The following is a 20,661-nucleotide window of genomic DNA, read 5'->3' as shown; positions in this document are numbered from 1 at the left end:
AAGGAAATACAATATTTACTGCCTTCTAAATGTATTTGCTGGTCTTTTGCTAATTTTCTCAAGCAAGTGTGATATTTCAGTATATTTTGGTACTTTTATGTTAATAGAAGGCACAAATTTACAAGTAAAGAAGACAACTTACCAAATAATGTAAGCTTTTGGTGAGCTTGTCTACCACTCAGTATGTCTGTGTGTTCTCCTTTACTCATTTTTATAATTTTCCTATCCCTTCCAATCCCATGAAATGCTAGTAAATATCTCTTGCTACGAGTTCTGCTCTGGCTATTAATAAATATCACTGCTGTTTCTTTATAGCTGAAACTGCATTCCAACTATATTTGAAGATGTGCTGTCCTTTACACAAGTAGTTTCACTGTTCAGTACTGGGTTGAGTGACAATATTAGACTACATTTTATGTAGCTCAAATGACAGCCCATCTTTCCCACATGAAAATACACTTCTTCCAAGGTGAAAATACACTTTTTCTATGATAAGTGACAGTGTACTTTCCCTCAGAGGTATAAAAATATCAATCCTTTGAATGTTGAAGATTTTACACACCACTGAATAATTTCCCAGCACTCCAGGAAACAAAACTCAGCGGAGTGAGGGATGGGGGGGGGACAAGTTTTGAAAATGCCTTTGACGTGCAGCAACATATACGCTTATTTTCCATATTCCAATACACTGCATATTTTCGTATTATGAAAGTATAAATTCAAATTCAATTAAATACAGTACATTAGTTTCTGAAACATTGAAATAAGATTACAATGTGCTCTTGTAAGCCAATCATAGCTCGTATCGTGTGATCTCAGTGGCCAATGAAAGCAGATATTTAGAGCACAGGTTACTTTATTTAGTCAGCCAATAGCAACAACAATTAAGTGGCATGATCACACAAATAGGAAAAGTTAATGGTTTAATTTAATGTACATATTGTAGCTACAAGAAAAGCTAAGCTTTCACGTGTAACACTGGTCTTTAAAAGCACATTTTATATTTTAAGATACATCACACAGACGTGCCAGTTAAATTTTCAACGATGACAATGTCTGGTCTTCAGGGCTCGAAATTATTCTAAGTGGCTGATCCTCAAAGTGTTAAAGTTTTAAATGAGAGTCAAATGCTCTGATTTAAGAAATTGCACATTTTTTTTCCATTAAACATTCTCACACACAACAGTTCATCTCACATAAAAGAAAATTTCCTTTGAAAATAACATTTTTCAAACAACCATTCACAATATTTTCCCACGACCACCTAGATGTGGCTTCGTTTCAGCAGCTGCCAGAAAAAAGGCATTACTGCACGTGGGCAGCTATGATGACACAGAAACTGCTATGTTTATACATATTTAACATTAAGTGATCTTTTTCATGGTGTGAAAAAAATTACATTTGAGGATACTCCATTTTTGTTAGCTATACTAAAATGCACACGTCAGCTTCAAGGACACACATGTCTAGATTCACAATAAAGTAGGCCCCCCACCTGATATTAAGCTTTGCAGCACTTTTCAGGATGCATATTATATACATATTTTTTTTGGTACTAGTACCATATTGTCTCAAATTTGGTTTTTTTGTTATGGCATAATGCCATGCAAGCCACAAGATGAAAATGTGCACTTTAAATTCAGTGAACAGTTTGAACTAGCCAATAGTGAAGCACTGTTTCTTGTAAATTGACTCCATCTCTAGGGAAGCTGCGTTTATTTAGCAAACCGACAAAAGTAACTTTGTTGTTGTGCAAGGTGATTAGTGCCTGCTTGCACACAAACCTGGGGGGGGGGGGGGGTTTAAGTAATATTTCAGCCATTTTCTTTTCATTTGACGTGTGAATTGTACAAGAGGAAACAGCAAATTCCACGATGCCCCCACCCCTCCCTGTCACTATAACCCAACTGCTCTGCAGATGCACGAATCTCAAGCTTGGGTGCACCAGAAAATTTTTTGTGTGAAGCACGTATGCTTCTTGCTACTAATGCACCCCACTTGCCGTTTCTGAAACCGTTTGCTGTTACGAAGTAGTCCAGTCCTCATCCTAAAGCCTTTGACACATTGTGCTTTTGGTTTATTCTCTCTTTTACATTTTATTGCTGCAGAAATTTAACTTTAGACTAAAGCAATGAAAAATGCCTGGAATTCTAAAAATTCCGAGTTTTCCCCCTGTTTTGTCCCGGATAAAAACATTTCTGGGTTTTCTTGGAGCATATAAACCTTGTGTGAACACAGCCACCCACTCCCTACCCCAAGTCACCTACTCCATGAATAATATTCTTTTCACTGGCCACCATACAGTCACTGGCAATAACTTGCCCTTTAAATCTTGGTTCAAGTACAGAAGTCAACTGTGAAAGAACACAACAATGGAGCAAACCAACTTTACACAGCCACATTTTTCATATGTAATATGAATAACATCGAAGTTTACTTAAGAGTTGCAACATTTGCATTACCAGTTTCAGCACACGACTCCCAAATTAAGATGTGATTAATTTACTTACAGCTTCACATCTATACGTAACAATCCCAGTTAACCTTTGTTAATAGAATTTTTTCACTTATTCTATCAGACTGTGACGGTATGATTGCTAACTGGAAGTGTTACATACCTTGTTAAAACAGTCAAATTAATCAAATCTGAATGTGGTAACCCAGTGCTGAAACCAATAATGTGAATAATTAAAGTTATCTTTGACTAATAAATTACAGGAACATTTAAAATGCCACATTTCCATTTGCCAATACGGAAGTCGTTAAAAAACCCACCCCACGCAGAGCAGCCTCACCTCATCCGGGCAGAGAGTTCATCAGGTGGGGGTGGCAGGCCCACGCAGTTAGGGTCCGGATCCAGAACTGGCTGCAGCAGCTGCAAGGGCGGTGTGGGGGAGTGCGGCGGGCCCAGGCGCTGCTTCTCCCTCTCCTAAAGCACACACCACACTGCTGTATGCGCAAACTGGTAACCACCACTTCACTGTGGTGCAGTAATGCCAAGAAAAATTTTATAACCTAATTGTACAATATGAATGAGGCACTGAAGAATGTAAATCATCAATTTTGAGACTGTACCATGCACACGTGCACATAACATCTATCATGATACAATGGAAAGGAGAACAGAAAAACTAGTGCTTATTTGCTACACAAGCAACTTAAGAGATTTTGAGTGGGTAGCATTTTTGTAATACTACTATTGTGTTAGGGATGGGAAAAACCAATCAGTTAAAACCAATACCAGTGTTTTCGTTCTCAAGATTTTTTTGTTACCTGTTTGGTCTCAGTTATGGCAGTTTATTTTTTGCTGATAACTGTAAGGGATTTAAAATCAATTAGCCATACCAATAGTGCTGAAGTTTTTCATTTTTAAACAACTTTAAAGAACAAATAATTTTTGTTCATGAAATATCGCATTGTAACAAAGTGGAAAAAAACGACGAGCGCCAATTTAATAACAATGGCAATGGACGCGAGCAACAAACATGTCATAATTGGTACGGCACTCCTGAGACAGTGTACATGTTCTGTGGCATGGCCCATTAGGTGGTACCAACGTACACACAATGTACAACACTTTCCCCTATTTGGTGGTTTTATTACAGAAACACACCATCCCTAGTCTGCAAGTATTTAAGTGCAGTATCAATGAGGTACAATGCTCCATTTGATTTGTAAGATTAAAAACAGGAGAAACAACGAACTTGCAATGTCACAAGAGACAAACTTTATTCTGGAGAATTCGTTCATAGTCAAAACCAGTAAGCTGCTGATCTAACTGCATCTACATACTTTTCTTTATCTGGTGCTCGTACCCCCTGAAAACTGACTAACATGAAAAACAATTTCTTCAACTTTAGTTTTCACTCTCTAATACTGACTATTTTGCAATGTCAAAATAGTGGAACAATTCCCAACCAATCACCAACATGATTTGTTAACAGTTAAAAAAATGAAAATCAATGAGAATGCTGGTGTTTTTAGTTATAAACAACTTGTCACTTTGAGGAAAGCAGTGAACAGAGGACAGGCCAAGTTTTCTTTTATTTGCCTATTGAATATTTTGATTCAATGTATCTTGAAACTGAGGGAATAAAAATATTTCAATCTACATTCAATTTCTACGTTAATTACAGGAAATAATTTTTTAGCAGAAACACACTTTACCATGAAGTACTTTTGTGTCATACTTCATCACACCCTTTTATATAGAGAACATCATGAAAATACTGCTGCCAAGATAAAATCTCTTAATATCATTCAAAAGTTGTGTGGAATGACGAGGGGAGCTTCGACTGATACCTTGCACACATCGTTCATTGCACTGTTCTTAGCAGCCGAGTATTGTGCCCCGGTGTGGCTAAACAGCTGCCACACTAACTTGATCGACATCTGATTGGACCACACTATACGGTTAATAACTGGGGCAATCCTACCAACACCGATTTAGCTGTATCCTCTGCTGAGCAACACTTATCCATCCGCAATCTGCAGAAGTGAGGTCTTGCTCAGGGAATACCGCAAGCTACAGGAGAATCTCTATGACTAGAAACTCTAGTCAAGACGCCCACTGTTACGGCAAGCAGAACAGCTAGGTGTCAGTAATACCAGGGTGACGACAATGTGTAATCAGAACTGTCAGCTTATAGTAAATTGTGAGGAGTGCGAGTGGTTCAAAAAGTTAACTGTTTGACTGCTGGCACAACTGCACAGGAGACTATGGGTCATATTGAACAGTGCTCGCACTGGACACTGACTATGCACAGAGACTTTACGAACTGGGTGCTACAGAATCTCCGGTTTGTGACTGGGGCTCCAAACCAGACAATCTGGCACGTTACAGATGAATGCCCCTTGCATTCCTACCAGGGGAACAGGAGTTCCCCCACGAAAACTGATGATACGGTTCTTATATGGATTAAGAACTTAGATATTGACAGTTTTATATGTAGTTTTGTATTTTCATATTCTTGTTATATTTAGTATTACTAATGTTATATACCAGAGGGAATCATTCCACGAGGGAAAAATATATAAAAAAAAGATTCTGTAACTTACCAAACGAGAAAGCGCTGGTATGTTGATAGTCACTATAAAAAACACACAAATATTTAAGCTTTCGAAACCCAAGGTTGCTTCATCAGGAAACAGGGAAGGAGAGGGAAAGATGAAAGGATGCGGGTTTTAAGGGAGAGGGTGAGGAGTCATTCCAATCCCGGGAGCAGAAAGACTTACCTCACGGGGATGAGGATCACCCTGTGGCTAAACCTGCCTCTGTGCACGGCCAGCACATCTCGGCACAGTGTTACACTGTCCGTGTTATCTGCATACTTCCCACTGACACCAACCTATCAGAACTCCGGAGATGGGAACTTGCCCTTCACTATATTCTCTTTTCCCATTACCCACCAGGTCTCAACCTCCGCTAATTTCAAGTTGCCGCCCCTCGAACCTCACCTGTCATTCGACAACATCCTTGGCTCTGTACTTCCGCCTTGACTGACATCTCTGCCCAACCTCTTTGCATTTACATGTGTCTGCCTGTGTCTGTATAAGTGCGGATGGATATATGCGTACGTGTGTATACCTGTCTTTTCCCCCTAACGCAAGTCTTTCCGCTCCCAAGGTTGAAATGACTCGTTACCCTCTCCCTTAAAGCCCACATCCTTTTGTCTTTCCCTCTCCTTCCCTGGTTCCTGATAAAGCAACCTTGGGTTGCGAAAGCTCGAATACATGTGTGAGCATGTGTGAGTCCATCAACATACAACCATTTTCTCATTCGGAAAGTTACTGCATCTTTGATTTTTCGTAAGTTATATACCTGCATTTTAAACTGCATGTGAGCCACACGAGAAAATAAACAGGAATAGAAAATATAAAATCTGTACACCAGTTATCCCAAGCAATTCAAACATTTCAGGTAAAGTGCATTTCAGACTGATTTCAAGCACTGTTTTTTTACCGCAGTGCACAGTATACACCTGACTGTTCCAACAGTCAATGACAGGACACAGATGCTCCGAGAGCCTATCAGCTCTCTGCAGTGGAGGCTACCTGCCACACTGCCCTACTGCAGGTGTCTTGCACATGCACGAGCCACTGTTGCCCTCGACGGCACGTGCTGGCACAAAGGCCACATCCCAGTTGCCTGCACGCACACGAAAACGAGTCTGAACAGCCTATTGCACACTGACTGGGGGGCCAAATTAAACTTTCTACTGAAACAGCATCTTCTTAAGAAACATGACATCCATACTAAAACTGGGATGCTTAGAGACTAAATTAACTAAGACAGGCTTCAGTCCCTGGGGCAGATGCACCAAATAAGTGAATAGCTTAACAAGACTCTTGCCATTCCCTCTGTAATTCTAGTTGCACTTTTGCATCCCTCATTTCAGCAGTACGGAAGAGGTATATAGTTAGCAATATAGCTAAATACACTAAACCTACAGCAAGCAATTTGTTTTAAACCAGTCTCAATGACAAGATCCAATACATCTATGTGCATATACTTTGAAGTTGTCTACTAGTACCCACACCTATGTATGCAAAGTCAACATGACTGACATTTACTACACATCAAAATATAAGTAATAGTACCAGAAAGGAAAAAATCTTTGTAACCAACAACACATCAGCTCAGACTAGAAGAGTCTAGAACAATTAAATTGCATGCTGGCACAATGCTGTTGCACGCTTGACTCACTCACTCCCTTGGCAATACAAGAGCGGGCTTAACTGGCGTGCAAAAAAGAAAAGCAGAGACAAACCTAAGCTAGGCATGAGGCACAAAAATATTAATTTCTGCTGTTTCAGCAGATATGTGCACTACCAGATAAGGTTTACTAGTAAGGGTGAAGAAATAAATCACCACCACCACCACCACCACCACCACCACCACCACAGGCAGTCTTGATAAACGAGATGATCATGATATTTTCCCTATATTATATGCTTGGAAAATTTGCTTAATTCAGTATCTCAAAGCCAAAGCTAAATTCACAAAGAGTTAATCACTCTCCAACTTAACTTTAGAAGTAAACTGAACATGGGTAAATATCACCACATTTAACCTTTAATTGCTTCAGTATTTCACAGCTAGTCAACAGCAAAGAATTCACCTTAACCATGCGTGTAATATAGTTATGTCTAAGTACAAGGTGATTAAAGAAACTTTCAAAATGCTGGAGAAGTAACACCACTGGTCAAAATGGCATCAAGATAGCACACCTCTGCACATTGCAAATCCAGTTAAGCAGCTGCTGAAACACCCATTTTGCTGCACTGAAGGCACGCAATGTGCAACACATTCTGAACGTGACCCAGGAAACACTGCAATCAGTTGTGGAACACGCCTTTTCTTAATTTCAACTTGTTGAAAATGGTGGTCAGCATTTTTAATACGTTTTGTGTCAGTCACACACACAAGTGAATAAACCGATTTGATTTTTACTGATGCTTTGTATACAGTGTTACGCCCCAGGAGCATTAAAAACCCATTTTTCCATCCGATGTGATATGACCTCGGCGTGGTGGATGGGCTTACGTAACCAGTATCACACCTGTACACGCATGCACACTGAGTAGTACAGTTTTTTTAATGTCAAACTTACACCTTCGGCAGTGTTGTATGATTCATTTGTCATTTTTAGTCCACCACTATTAAAGTGCTACATTTTGTGACTATTTTCTTCTGCTATATGTTTTCACCTTCACCGATAATATTCAGTTGGAATTTGACGTCATTCTGACGAGTGGTATTATTTCTACAGTGGTTTGATGGTCATCACCCTGTACACTACAGTAAACAATCTTTATCACTCCTAATAATTTTCACAACCTTTAAAGCTGTTTGTCTTATTGCCAAAAAATTGCAGCTTCTCATGAATCTCATAGCAAGAACATCAATATTTTGCAATTTAACTCCGATGCCACATTTATCAACATACAAAAATCATTAGTCAATCCAAGTGATCTTTCATCTAAAAGCAAAAAAAGAATCAAATTTATTAGCAACCTTTTTCGTGCAGGTGCTGATGGACTGCACATTACATTAATAGCGGAAAAGTGAAGAAATTAAACGTAAGCGTGAAGTGGACTGACACTTTCAGACCATATCCATGCATGGCAATACATTTTTAATTACCTCACAGAAGATAGCATAATCCTCCAACCAAGAGGGCTGAAGAGAATTGATTAAATTTAGTACACAATTTTTCATAGGTTTCAGTAACACACTGTTGATATTAACATTTTAAAAATCTTTCCTAAAACTCTCTCATCACATGGAAGCTTCATGATTCTTTAAATACCTATGCAAGCTACCCCCATTTTATATACGACTACAGAGCCAAACCCGTTTTTCAAGTTTGTCCGACAGATTTGTGTGTATATAGATTTGCTGGATTTTATGAAGTCTGTAGCTAATTAGAACTTAAATGAATTTTTACGGAAGCATACCTCCGAAGCAGTTTACCGACTACTGACCTGTAGCCGCCAAGCGACATGCTGGTCTTGCGTCTCCAGGGCAGCTCGCTTTGCTGCCTCCTCCCGCTCCATCCGCTCCGCAAGCTCTGCGGCGACACGTGCGTCATACTCTTCCCTAAAAAATTGAGAGGTTCACTTTGTTAGGAAGCATGTCCACAAATAAGTGAATTCAGTTACTTATGTGTCACATTCTTCAGCAGTCCTATACAACAAATCCCACTAGAATCTGTGTGTCATGTGATGCTACACCACAGGGGCATATTTTGTTGCAAATTTACACACTAAAACCCATCAACATAGCATTTCAGATCCACAAAAATGCAAGCTAGAAGGGCACCTGCTCAGCAACATGGGATATCATAGAACTGCTACTGTGCTGTCACATATGGTACATAGGATGATTTAATTCATTCTGAAAGGCTGAACACATTTTTCTTCAATTTGCATTTGCTAGCTTTGCCAATTATGAAATTAACTGCCCCCAGCCCAATAGATATTTGGCTTCATAGGAGTGAGTAAATTACAAAATTTTTGGAATACTGAAATAAATGGAGGTCATTTTATATTTTAATTTGAAAGCGACTTATTTGCCAGGAGTAACAAGTGATTCTATAGAATGAATTTCATTTTTCTATAAGGTGCGGACGTAAATATTAGGTTCTCTTACCAGTCAGGTTATCACAACCACATTTTCTGCTTTCACATTTATTGGATTTGCCAACTCTCAATCAAATTGTCACCTTCCAGACTAACCTGGACCTTGGGTTGCACTACAGATCAGTGTCGCCATAATCAAAATTTTGGGGTCCGGTGGGGGATGCGGAGTCCAAATATGTAATTTTAGCCACCTTTGACCACCTAGCCAATGACTAAGAATTCAGAAAAAACTATGTTGTACACAATCAAATCCGTTTTACAACCCTTACTCCAGAGAGAGAGAGAGAGAGAGAGAGAGAGAGAGAGAGAGAGAGAGAGAGAGACCTAGGCCACTCCGTCAATTAGCCGGAAGACAAAGCAGAGCTGTGTCCACAATGGCGACATAACCCAAGTCTCATCCTTAGTTTTCACTTCCTATCACAAATCTGTTTTCAAGACTGCCCCAACAAATTACAATACTAAGTGGTTATAACTGAAGTGCAGCTATTCACACAGGTCCAGTGCAGGCTGTAATTATCGTACGGCAGTGGAACTTCGCACATATCTCATGTGTTAATGTAAAACAGATTTATGATGAAGAAAAAAACTGCTTCCAATTTTGGCCAGGTGCATATCTGGCACTGAATGCAAGAAGATACAGGAATGTTTCCATTTGTAATAATTAGGATCACGACAGGGGCAGCAAACTTCAAGCAAATATGAAATGTATAATGTCTATTTTATTATTAACAGCCACTTGCACAATTTGTTCAATACAAGCACCAGAGATGTTTACAAAATGCTGTAGGCACCACACCTGTGCCTCGTGGCTGAAATTTGACAGCGTAGATCAGCTGTACATTGATGCACAAGCCTATTTAGCAAGTGTCACTGCCATATAATTACAGCGCACCGCCACCTCCTTAACCAACTACAGTTTAATTATAACCACCCAGTATGAACTACCTTTCCCACACAGTTTCACACCTGATGACTTTTCCACAGAAGCTCTCTCTAATATGAAAAGAAGTACCCAGATATATTTCAACAGCACCACTCAAATTTTATTACTTTGCCTAACTTGTCACCACTTGATATATTCTCTTTGAAATATGTCAACCTAAGTTCACAAGACACTGGGCACGAAACATTTGTGAAAACGAAGGAAAAATTACAATTGTGTTATCGCAGCAGTTTTCACCCAGAAACTGCTGTCAAATTTCACACACAGTCAACATTGTATACACGTAATCACTCACTGTTCCAATGCCTGACGCCGCCGCATTTCTTCTGCCAGTTCCTGTTCACGGCGCTGTTCGTCTCTCGCACGAGGGAAATCTTCGCGCACCACTGCATTTCGCCACCGATTACCGGACAGGTGATGTTCAACTGCAAAACAGATGAGAAGGGCGAGTTAGTGTGGCCTTACCATCAATTCTAGAAAGCAACATACTGACAAATTCCACACACAACTCCATTTACTACATGCTATTCAAACAATGAAGAGAATAGGAAATTACAGTGACACAGCTAGAACGACAGAGGTCGTTACTTAATGGTGCTGCCTGAGAGTATGTTACAGCAAATATCTTTTACGAAGGGTAGTGGCAAAAGCTAATCGGAATTTTAAGGGTTTCCCACTGGCTAATAACTTTAAATTTTCTTCTCCAAGATGTTTCTAGTGCAAGGTCAATATAAATATTAATGCTCTGTGTTAACACTACAGTGTGTTTCAATGGAACGGACAGGAATTTTAAATGCTTGACAAGTCAAGATTGCATTAAATGTCAAAGCTAGAGAGTTTAACTGATGCAGGAGTAATAAAATCTGTATCATTTACTGGTGAAAGTGTGCTGTAGTATGTTCAAAGCCACGTTAGAAAGTTTTCCATCAAATCTGTTCAACAATCCTTTTTATTCATCACAATATCACATGCTACATGTTCACAAAAGTAATCATTTCTGATAATGAGGCTCAAGAGTGGCCTTTGTAAATACAGTTTGAAATGGCATTCCAAGAGAAATTACGCTGCACACTGCACCAGATTCAGAAAATATCCACCAGCATATTAGGTATGTATTTTCTTATTTACACAACCAAGATTAAAGTTTCCTTACCTGTGTGAATACTGTACATCTTGTCTGATTAGTATAAAAAATTAAAAATGAACAACATTCAAGGAAAGTCTAGAGCAGCTGTGTGCACAAACAATAAGGATTTTTAGCTGACCTACAACACAGGCCAAATTTCTTTGCACAACTGAAACATGTTTCATTTCACTTTCCTTTTCAATGAACTAGGTTTCTGAAACTTGACAGTTGTCATGTAAGGGTCTTTATTAATCCATGGCATTACTTACAATAGGGTTAATTGGAGTGGTTTGAGTATAAAGAACGAAGTTTTAACCTTAATGGCTTTTAAACACAATATAATTTTCCTGTCAGTTCGTTATATATTAGCAATGCGATATTTTAGAATTTTTCCTACTGCATTTTCCTCAAGTATAATGACTCTCTTACAATAACCCCGAGTTCAACTGCACCCAATTTTCCCCCTTTTTGTAGTAATGTTGGTATACACTGTAATATTCAAGTAAAACATGCTTTAATGTTTTATTATGCTACAATTACCCCTATCATATGTAAGTGCAGGTCCACGAAACCAATGGAAGTATATATCTATGTTTCTAAGAAGCTCAACGACGAACAATGTTAATTACATGACCAAAAAATCTACTACACACCATTCAAAACAATTTGTAGTTTCTCATTAAAACAGGTGCAAGAAACACTTCAATTATTTGCTCTAAATCAATCCATTCTGCATCATCCACCCAAGGGAAATATACCTATGACAATTCCCTTTGCGTATGGATAGTAACTACATTGAATATGGTTTCCACTTGTGTAGATCTTATGCGGTTATTTATCCCCGGGTCTCTTGCACTACCTTACCACAGTCATTTTGTTAATGCATTGTAGTCAATAATATTATTTCTGAATTTGAGCCAATTCTTGTAGCACAATGAAGGTTTTTTTTTTGTTTGTCTTCAGTTTCATCACTTCTGTCCCTGGGTCTAGTGATAACTGTGTGTGTATGGAATATTGCAATTTTTAGAACAGCATATGATATTCCCTTTTCACTTCTCAGATCTTCTCAAGGTCACTTTAGTCATACGTGCAGTATGTCTTTCGCAATGTATGTGGCATGCTTTAGAAAGGAAAACAGGGAACATCGCTCACCATACCCTACAATTTCCCCCATGAACCATGGACCTTGCTGTTTGTGGAGAAGGTTGCGTGCCCCAGTGATGCAGTTAACTGTACCATTGGTGCACCCACAACGGATGGGTATCGGTTGACGGGGCCAAACATGTGGTTCCTGAAGAGGGGCAGCATACTTTTCAATAGTTGCAGGGGGCAACAGTCTGGATGATTGACCGATCTGGCCTTTTAACACTAACCAAAACAACTTTGCTGTGGAGATAATGCAAACAGCTTAAAGCAAGGGCATGCAGCTTTACTGTATATTTACCTCTCAGGTAAAATATTCCAGAGGTAAAGAAGTCCTCCCATTCGGATCTCCAGGTGTGGCCTACTCAGGACAACGTTATCAGGAGAAAAAACTGGCATTCTATCAATCAGCACGTGGAATGTGAGGACTCTGAATTGGACAGGTAGGTAAAATTTAAAAAGGGAAATGGATAGGTTTAAGTCAGATACAGTGGGCATTAGTGAATTTCAGTGGCAGGAGGAACACGACTTCTGGTCAGGGGAATACAGGGTTATAAATACAAAATCAGATAGGTGTAACAGGAGTGGTTGTAATAATTAATAAAACAAATAAGAATGTGGACAAGCTACTACGAACAGCGTAGTGAACACATTACTGTAGTCACGACAGACGAGAGGCCCACACCTACCACAGTAGTGCAAGTTTATAATGCCAACTAGCTCTGCAGATGAATGGATTTAAGAAACGTATGATGAGATAAAAGAAAGTATTCAAATAGTTAAGGAAGATGAAAATTTAGTAGTCATGAAGTACTGAGATTTGATAGTAGGGAAAGTTAGAAGGAAAGTAAGTAGATGAATATGGACTGGGGTAAGGAATGAGAGGAAGCCACCTGACAGCTATGATTAAGTTATGCTCTGTGCAAAATTCTAACACACGGTTTGAGAATCACGAAAGAAGGTTATATACATGGAAGAGACCTGGAGATACTGGAGGGTTTCAGACAGATTATATAGTGTTAAGACAGATTTAGGACACAGATTTTAAATTGCAGTACATTTCCATGGCAGAATGTGGACTCTGGCCACAGTTTATTGGCTATGAACTGTAGATTAAATTCTACCTTTCTGCAGTTTCTTCAGTGTCAAAGGGATGGGACCGGGAAACAAAGAACTAGAGGCCGTACACAGTTTCAGTGCAAGCATTAGGGAACAACTGACAAAAACACGTGAAGAGACTGCATTAAAGGACAGATGGGTAGCTTTGAGAGATGAAATAGTGAAGGCAGCAGAGGAAGAAGTACACAAAAGACTAGGGCCAGCAGAAATCCTTGGGTAACACATGAGACTGAATTTAATTAATAAAAGGAGAAAATATAAAATTCAGTAAATGAAGCAGGCAAACAAAGAATACAAAAGTCTCCCAACTGAGTGACAGGAATTGCAAAATGGCTAAGTGGGAGTGGCTGAAAGATTAATGTAAGGTTGTAAAAGCATGTATCACTAGGAATCACATAGATACTGCCTACAGGACAACTGAGGTTTGCCAACGACATTTTAATTCTGTCAGAGGCAGCAAAGGACTCTTAAGAACAGTTGAATGGAGTGGACAGTGTCTTGGAAGGAGGATACAAGGTGACCGCTAACAAAAGCAAAATGAGGATAATAGAATGTAGCTGAATGAAATCAGGTGATTCTGAGGGAATGAGATTTAGGAAATAAGACACTGTAGCAGTTTATGAGTTTTGTTACTTGGGCAGCAAAGTGACTGATGATGGTCGAAGTACAGGATATAATGTGTAGACTGGCAATGGCAAGGAAAATGTTTCTGAGGAAGAGAAATTTGTTAACATCGAGTATAGATTCAAGTGTTAGAAAGTCTTTCCTGAAAGTATTTGTGTAAAGTGTAGCCATGTATGGAAGTTTAGATAAGACAATAGAAGCTTTTGAAATGTGGTGCTACAAAAGAATACTGAAGATTAGATGGGTAGATCACACAACTAATGAGGAGGTACTGAATAAAACTGGGAAGAAGAGAAATTTGTGGCACAACTTTACTAGAAGAAGGTATCAGTTGGTAGGACACATTCCAAGGCATCAAGGAATCACTAATTTATTATTGGAGGGAAGTGTAGAGGGTAAAAATCAGAGGGAGACTATGAGATGAATACACTGAACAGATTCGGAAGGATGTAGGCTGCAATAATTATTGGGAGGTGAAGAGGCTTGCACATGGTGGAGAGCTGCATTGAACAAGTTTTTAGACTTAAGGCAACATCAAGAAGAACCACCTACAATTACTCCACATGCATAAACTTCAATTTACATTCGAATTATTAGTGATATTACTAATTTTATTAAAATTTAGTTTAAAAAGTGTGTAATGTACACACATTTGAGTTTAGCTACTGTATCACAACACTGGCCAACACAAATCAACGCCATATTATAGCCTCCTGTGAAATGTAGAATATATGTAGAATTTGAGCATGTGCGAACATTGGGTTAAGAATTATGCAACATGTTCTTTACACCCGAATTATGTCATCACCCTCAAATAACCCCAACCGATCCTATCTGCTTTATAAAGAGAGGAAAGAGAAGAGTAGAGTACAACAACATGTTCACAATTTAAGTTAATATTCAACACAGTTTAGCCTTTTGTTTGTCGCCGCGAGACATGAGCCACATGAAATCAATGTAAATCTTAAAACAATCCAGAACAAAATTATGAAGACGTGCTACCTTACTAATTTAGGCCATATGGTCATTAAATGGAGTACGAAAGAAAATCGTCCGACTGATATACTAGTCGCAGAGAATGGCACAGCTAAAGGAAGAGGGGGTAACTTTCACAATATCAACACGTGGCTCTATTGCAATGAACGTCTGGTGAAAGTGCACGTAACTGTGTAGCCCTCGTTTCCGTTGTGTGCAATAGTTTGTAAACGTTTGCACGATGACCGACGGCAAGCGGACACTACGATTCTTTAGTGTTATGGGGAAAACAAATGACACTGCTCGTTCGTAATTTCCTTCGCTCCGCATATTAAGTGAATTGGTAACTTTACTATTAGGCACCACCACAATCGGTATCACTCCATCAGCAACTCTGAAATCTCGACATTCCGAAAAAACAGCAAAATTTTTACCACAGCTAGACTTTTAAGATAGATCGCCTGTTTGGCTACCGCATACTATCACCAGACTGGCTACGTTCAACGTTAAGGAATTGTCAAGAGCACCACGAAACAGAAGGGCCGCGGGTAAAATGATTGTTACTCTTAAGATATATGTACATAACATACATCAAAACACTCAGACTTGTCCATTATGTGTGATCTGTGTTCGAAGCGTACTCTTCAACACAGTACTACGGCACTGATAATTAGAGTACATTTTCCTTCTTTTAAGCTCACGTCTTACACGAACGGGTCGACGGAAGACCGTTCTAACTCAATTCAGAAGGAATTATTGTTATAACAGTTACGTCTCCGAACGCACTGCATGCTGTTACAACCTACAGCTTTGCAGTTAAGTCTCTTGCATAATTTCTTTTGTCTTGTTGAATTTACGTTATTGCTTTTGAATTCTATCAGATAACGTGTAGTATCACGCAAATACGCTCGTGGGGGTTAGTCTTTCTTCCGCCGACTCTTTCATATCGTCACAAAATACCTGGCCGAATAAACTACTACCAGTGCTCATTGCATGTATCCCATAGCTACGTCAGGTTGAAAGATAATAACGGGCGACATCAACTAATGTGAACGGCACATAATGGTTGTGGTAACATTATGTTTAGACTGATGTTTGGGTTTGCGCTACTTTCAACGGACTAACTAGAACTGCTAGGAAAATTCAGAAAACGTACGTTCTATAATCAACATAGACTCCGATTAGCACTTATGTATATTATGCGCACGAGAGAATATAAAATATAGAAAGCAATGGCAAGAAACTGGTTTCTGATCAGACATTTAACATCGGATACGTGTTTAAGTGTAAGGCATGGACGATAAGCAGTAAAGACATGCCTCTGAAACGTGGTGCTACAGAATAATTCTTAAGATTAGATGGGGAGATCATGTAATGAGCAAGGTAGTTATCAGATATAAGCAGAAAAAATTTTGCCATAAATTGAGTAAAAATGGATCCGTTGATAGGACGCATCCTGGGACATAAATTTAGCAATGGACGAAGTGTAGGGGAGGGGTGAAGAGGGAGGCCAAGAGATGAAATAAAGTAAGAAGGTGCAAATAGATTGAGGTTGCAGTAGTTACTCTGAGAGGAAGAGTCTTGCACAGGATACAGTAGCGTGGAGAGCAGCAGTACACCGTCCTCCAAGCAACAGCATCGTACATAAATGACGAAAAATGCAAGGTGGAGTCACGTGGGTGCACTTTAGCCAGCGTGCCTGTCTTGTGACAGTTTTAATAGATGCCTACACAGTATTTATCAACAACAGAGCAATCAAATACTGCGCCGGAGACAGACCTGTGCGCGTTCCGTCGGCCCCGATGTCGAGGGCCTCCAAAGCCTTGCGCAGCCTCCGGACTTCGCGCCACAAAGGCCGCCTCTCCCTGTCGGCGGACGCCGGCTCGCCGCTGCAATCCCCGAAGCGCCCGGCGTGCCCACCACGCTGCACCACTCGGCTGCTAGCCAACACCGGAGAGCCGCACTTCGCACAAAGGCCCGAAATGGCGCAGGGCCGCAACGCGCTGCCGGCGGCCGAGTGACCTTGGCGGGCGGGCTCGGAGCGCGTGCGCTTCGGTCGTTCGCCGGCGCGATGCTGTGGCAACGTGGCCGACGCCCAGCGTTCCACGCTCACCGTACGCGGCCGCGAGAGCGCAGCAGCTGCGCGCTTCGTCAGCACTCGCTTCCGCAGCGAGTCTGCCCCGGCGAACCAACTCGCGGGGATGAAATCGGGGGTGGGATAACCCCGCGGGGGCCACGAGGGCAACGAAGACGCAGTGGAACATCCTTCGAAAAGGCCCGGCGCTGTTGCAACTCTACTTCCCAACGGATCTGGTGCCGAAAGTGCTTTACAATCTCGCCCACCCGCCGAAATCTGTGGTCGCGCGCTCCCCTCCGAGGGCGTGCCGGCCCCCACCCCTCGCTTTCCGCTCGACTGCGCATGCGCCACTACCCCCACTACGGAGGCGCGACCTTGGGGCTTTCCGGCCGTTACGGACAGTGCTCTCCCTCCCGCGGCGCGGCCAGAACGGACGGATTCCGAGCGGACACTGCCCCTGCCTGGCAACGAACTGCGAGGCAGCTCGGCAGCGGCGAAAGTGCGCGAAACGGTCTGTACCCTGCTCGGGACAATGCCGCGAACCTCCGGCTCCGCGCCGCATCGTGCAGGAAGCTTAGCAGCGGTCCTGCCGGTGCAACACAGCATTGAACTTAGTTAGCGCACCAAGTTATTCCCCGAAGGTATTAATTGTGCAGGCTGCAAATTTCTTACCCCAAAAACAATTTTCCACAAAACACTCAAGTCAGTTGATTCAAATATTTAAATGGGTGATTACGCATACACAAGTGGAAGTATAGTGTAGAGAAAACGGAGCAAATGAACACAGCATTCCGCAAAACCAGAAACATTCAAGAAGGCTTTAGCGTGGGAGACAAAAACAGTGAGGTCCGAAAATCTGTATGGGTTGTAACACTAACTAGTGCAGAAAGGTCGCGTAAACCAAAACATAGAAATAACACTGGTTAGACACATTGACAGAAGCTCGCGACCTAAAAAATTTATATTTATATATCAACACGTACATAACATAATACACACAGGGCGCAAAAGCAGGATGTCGTTCTTCGGAATAGAATAGGCGATGGCTGACTAACCAAATCTTTACTGAAATTTTGCAACTCTAAAGACTAACAGCATTGTTTATAGAGACACTAAATGACAAAGTAGAAACAGTGTAAACATAACAGGAACAGCAGACAAACTCAACAGCTAACAGCTGCAAAACAGTGATGAGATCATATGAACGAATGTGGGAGACGTGGAAGAACTTACGCAGTAAGAATTGGAGATTTTATGAGTTCTGCTAAAGGGCTAATCGAATATACATTAAGTACTACTGCGACATCCGCCCACGGAGGATATTTAGTACCGATTGTCGTCTAGGCCCAATCTATCCTTACTAGTTCAGTGACTTTCCGTTTGGCTTCCGTAAATGTCACCAAATAACTTCAGACACAAACTGAAACAACCTAGTATACCTTATTTCGTTGGGGACTTATTCAACGTAATTTAGGCGAGCTCCGACGTTAATGGTTTGGTAACGAACTGGAGATTTCAATGGGAATTATAGGTGTACTACAGCGATAGGCTCTTAACTTTTAGTTCAAAGCATTGTGGCAACATTGCTTCTTATCCAGTCTCCATAATCTGAACTATAAACGTCCCCGCCACTTCAGCTCTCCACGCCTTTCAAATGTCTACAGAAATCAACGAACACAACCAACAGGTTTCGTCCCGTCAGTACATTATTTCCTTGCCGTTTACCAAAACCGCTTAACAAAGTGTCATTGACGTTCTAAGGGAGTACAAATAGCACGTAACGTTCTCTCAGAATTTGGAGATTGTTTATTCAGCAGCGCTCACGTTTAACATTTGCCAAATTCGAAAACATAGCAGCCAACGACGTCCCTGGCAACGTCCGCCAAGGCCATTTTCCGCTACGCACGACAATCTGTTGCGCTGGAAGTTCGGTGGCCCCGGCTAGAGCAGCTGCACTTGACGGACACCCTGTACCGAGCCCAAGAGGGGGAAGGCTACCTGCTCTGAGAAACCACTGTGCCAACGCTGCTTCTTATCCCGTCCCCTCTGCTTCGACAACCAACTTGCGCACACCTCCAGCACAAATCTCTCAGCAAAACTACGTATACCTCACGTTCGGGCAATCTGTCCCATAACCAAAGGGCCGAAAACTAATATCGCAGTTTTACCACGAGAACGACACGTCACCTTCCTGTGTGACGAATCAACGAAATTTTAGACAGTAGTCCGTAAAATTTCGAAACAAGCTCAGTGACGCAACTCGCACCTACTGCTACAATATTTTCAACAAGGGATGGCACAGTTCTTGGTATACGCTCGCTGGCGATATCTTAATCTTAGAAACCAGCCGCAAGTCGAAACGGAACAGGGTTAGTTCAGCACTTTCCCTCTTTGCTGTCAACTACGGTTCATAACAAAATCCATATACTTGTATGAACATGCTAACACGCTAGGATAACAACGCCAATATTCCACTATAGTCTGTCGTTGACGTAACTATAATATGGCTACGCAACACAGTATGTAGCATTTCATTAACGAGAAGCCAACGACATTTGTTGCAAGATCACTATGCAGGGCTAAAATCTTAATCCAGCTTATATAAGAACGACACACACTGCACACTTCACCTATGACCAAATTGTTGACAGATACACCACCGTGTTTTCCTAGGGAACTTTAGTATTATAATCCAAAGGAATGGAGACAAATGACTAACAGCAGCACAAACCAATGTATCTACGACACGCGACTACCACGTAAAAATCACTTGTTCTGAACCCCTGCTGTACCCAGCGCATGTGCTCGCTTCGACTGATAAGCAACGGACAAAACCGCGCTAAAGTAGCGGCGACAACTTTCCTCGCACTGTCTAGGCAAAACTGCAACTCCCCGCAACGAACAGTGGGAGCGTGTGGTGTGACATGACGGAGGTAACCCGAGTCCGTTACGGCTTTGTGCACTACCAACATCCCTGGGGAGGTCTCAACACGCCCCAGATACCTTCATTTATACACACAGTAACATCAAACATACCTCATTTCAAATATAATTAAAAACACTCAAAAAAAAGATGTCTAGTACAAATGTGTTTAGTGGAAACCTATTGCAAAATGAGGGTCCGTATTGGAATATCAGGAAACATTTTGAAGTCAGAACTGGTCTTCATCAACAACTTCGTACAGATTTATAGTAATGCACATCTACATGGATACTCTGCAAATCACATTTAAGTGCCTGGCAGAAGGTTCATCAAACCACCTTCACAATTCTCTATCATTCCAATCTCGTATAGCGCACGGAAAGGATGAACACCTAAGCCTTTCCGTACGAGCTCCGATTTCCCTTATTTTATCTTCGTGATCGTTCTTCCCTATGTAAGTCGGTGTCAACAAAATATTTTCGCATTTGGAGGAGAAAGTTGGTGATTGGAATTTTGTGAGAAGATTCCGTCGCAACAAAAAACGTCTTTTAATGGTCAACTGCCACTTTTCGCACCGTTTCGATATT

The 20,661-nt window shown here is 41.0% G+C and overlaps 1 protein-coding gene across 4 annotated transcripts in view; it reads right to left on the bottom strand.

Moving 5' to 3' along the window:
* The window catches only part of LOC126213295 (coiled-coil domain-containing protein 50), a 184,551-nt gene that overhangs the window by 18,982 nt on the left and 144,908 nt on the right, over nt 1–20,661 (bottom strand). For 2 of the 4 annotated variants that reach the window (XM_049940967.1, XM_049940968.1), the window contains exons 1-4: nt 16,854–17,772; nt 10,383–10,512; nt 8,488–8,602; nt 2,796–2,929 (exon numbers count right to left, since the gene is read on the bottom strand). In XM_049940967.1, the coding sequence (XP_049796924.1) occupies nt 2,796–2,929; nt 8,488–8,602; nt 10,383–10,512; nt 16,854–17,757 (1,283 nt within the window). In that variant the 5' untranslated portion in view covers nt 17,758–17,772. Of the gene's footprint in view, nt 1–2,795; nt 2,930–8,487; nt 8,603–10,382; nt 10,513–16,853; nt 17,773–20,661 lie in introns of those variants that run through there. The other 2 variants (XM_049940969.1, XM_049940971.1) reach the window with 1 other exon arrangement.

The sequence above is a fragment of the Schistocerca nitens genome, chromosome 11, assembly GCF_023898315.1.
Source record: "Schistocerca nitens isolate TAMUIC-IGC-003100 chromosome 11, iqSchNite1.1, whole genome shotgun sequence".
In the NCBI taxonomy this organism is placed as follows: domain Eukaryota; kingdom Metazoa; phylum Arthropoda; class Insecta; order Orthoptera; family Acrididae; genus Schistocerca; species Schistocerca nitens.
The sequence above is the reverse complement of the archived record's forward strand: the minus strand, read 5'-3'. Positions and strand labels throughout refer to the sequence as shown.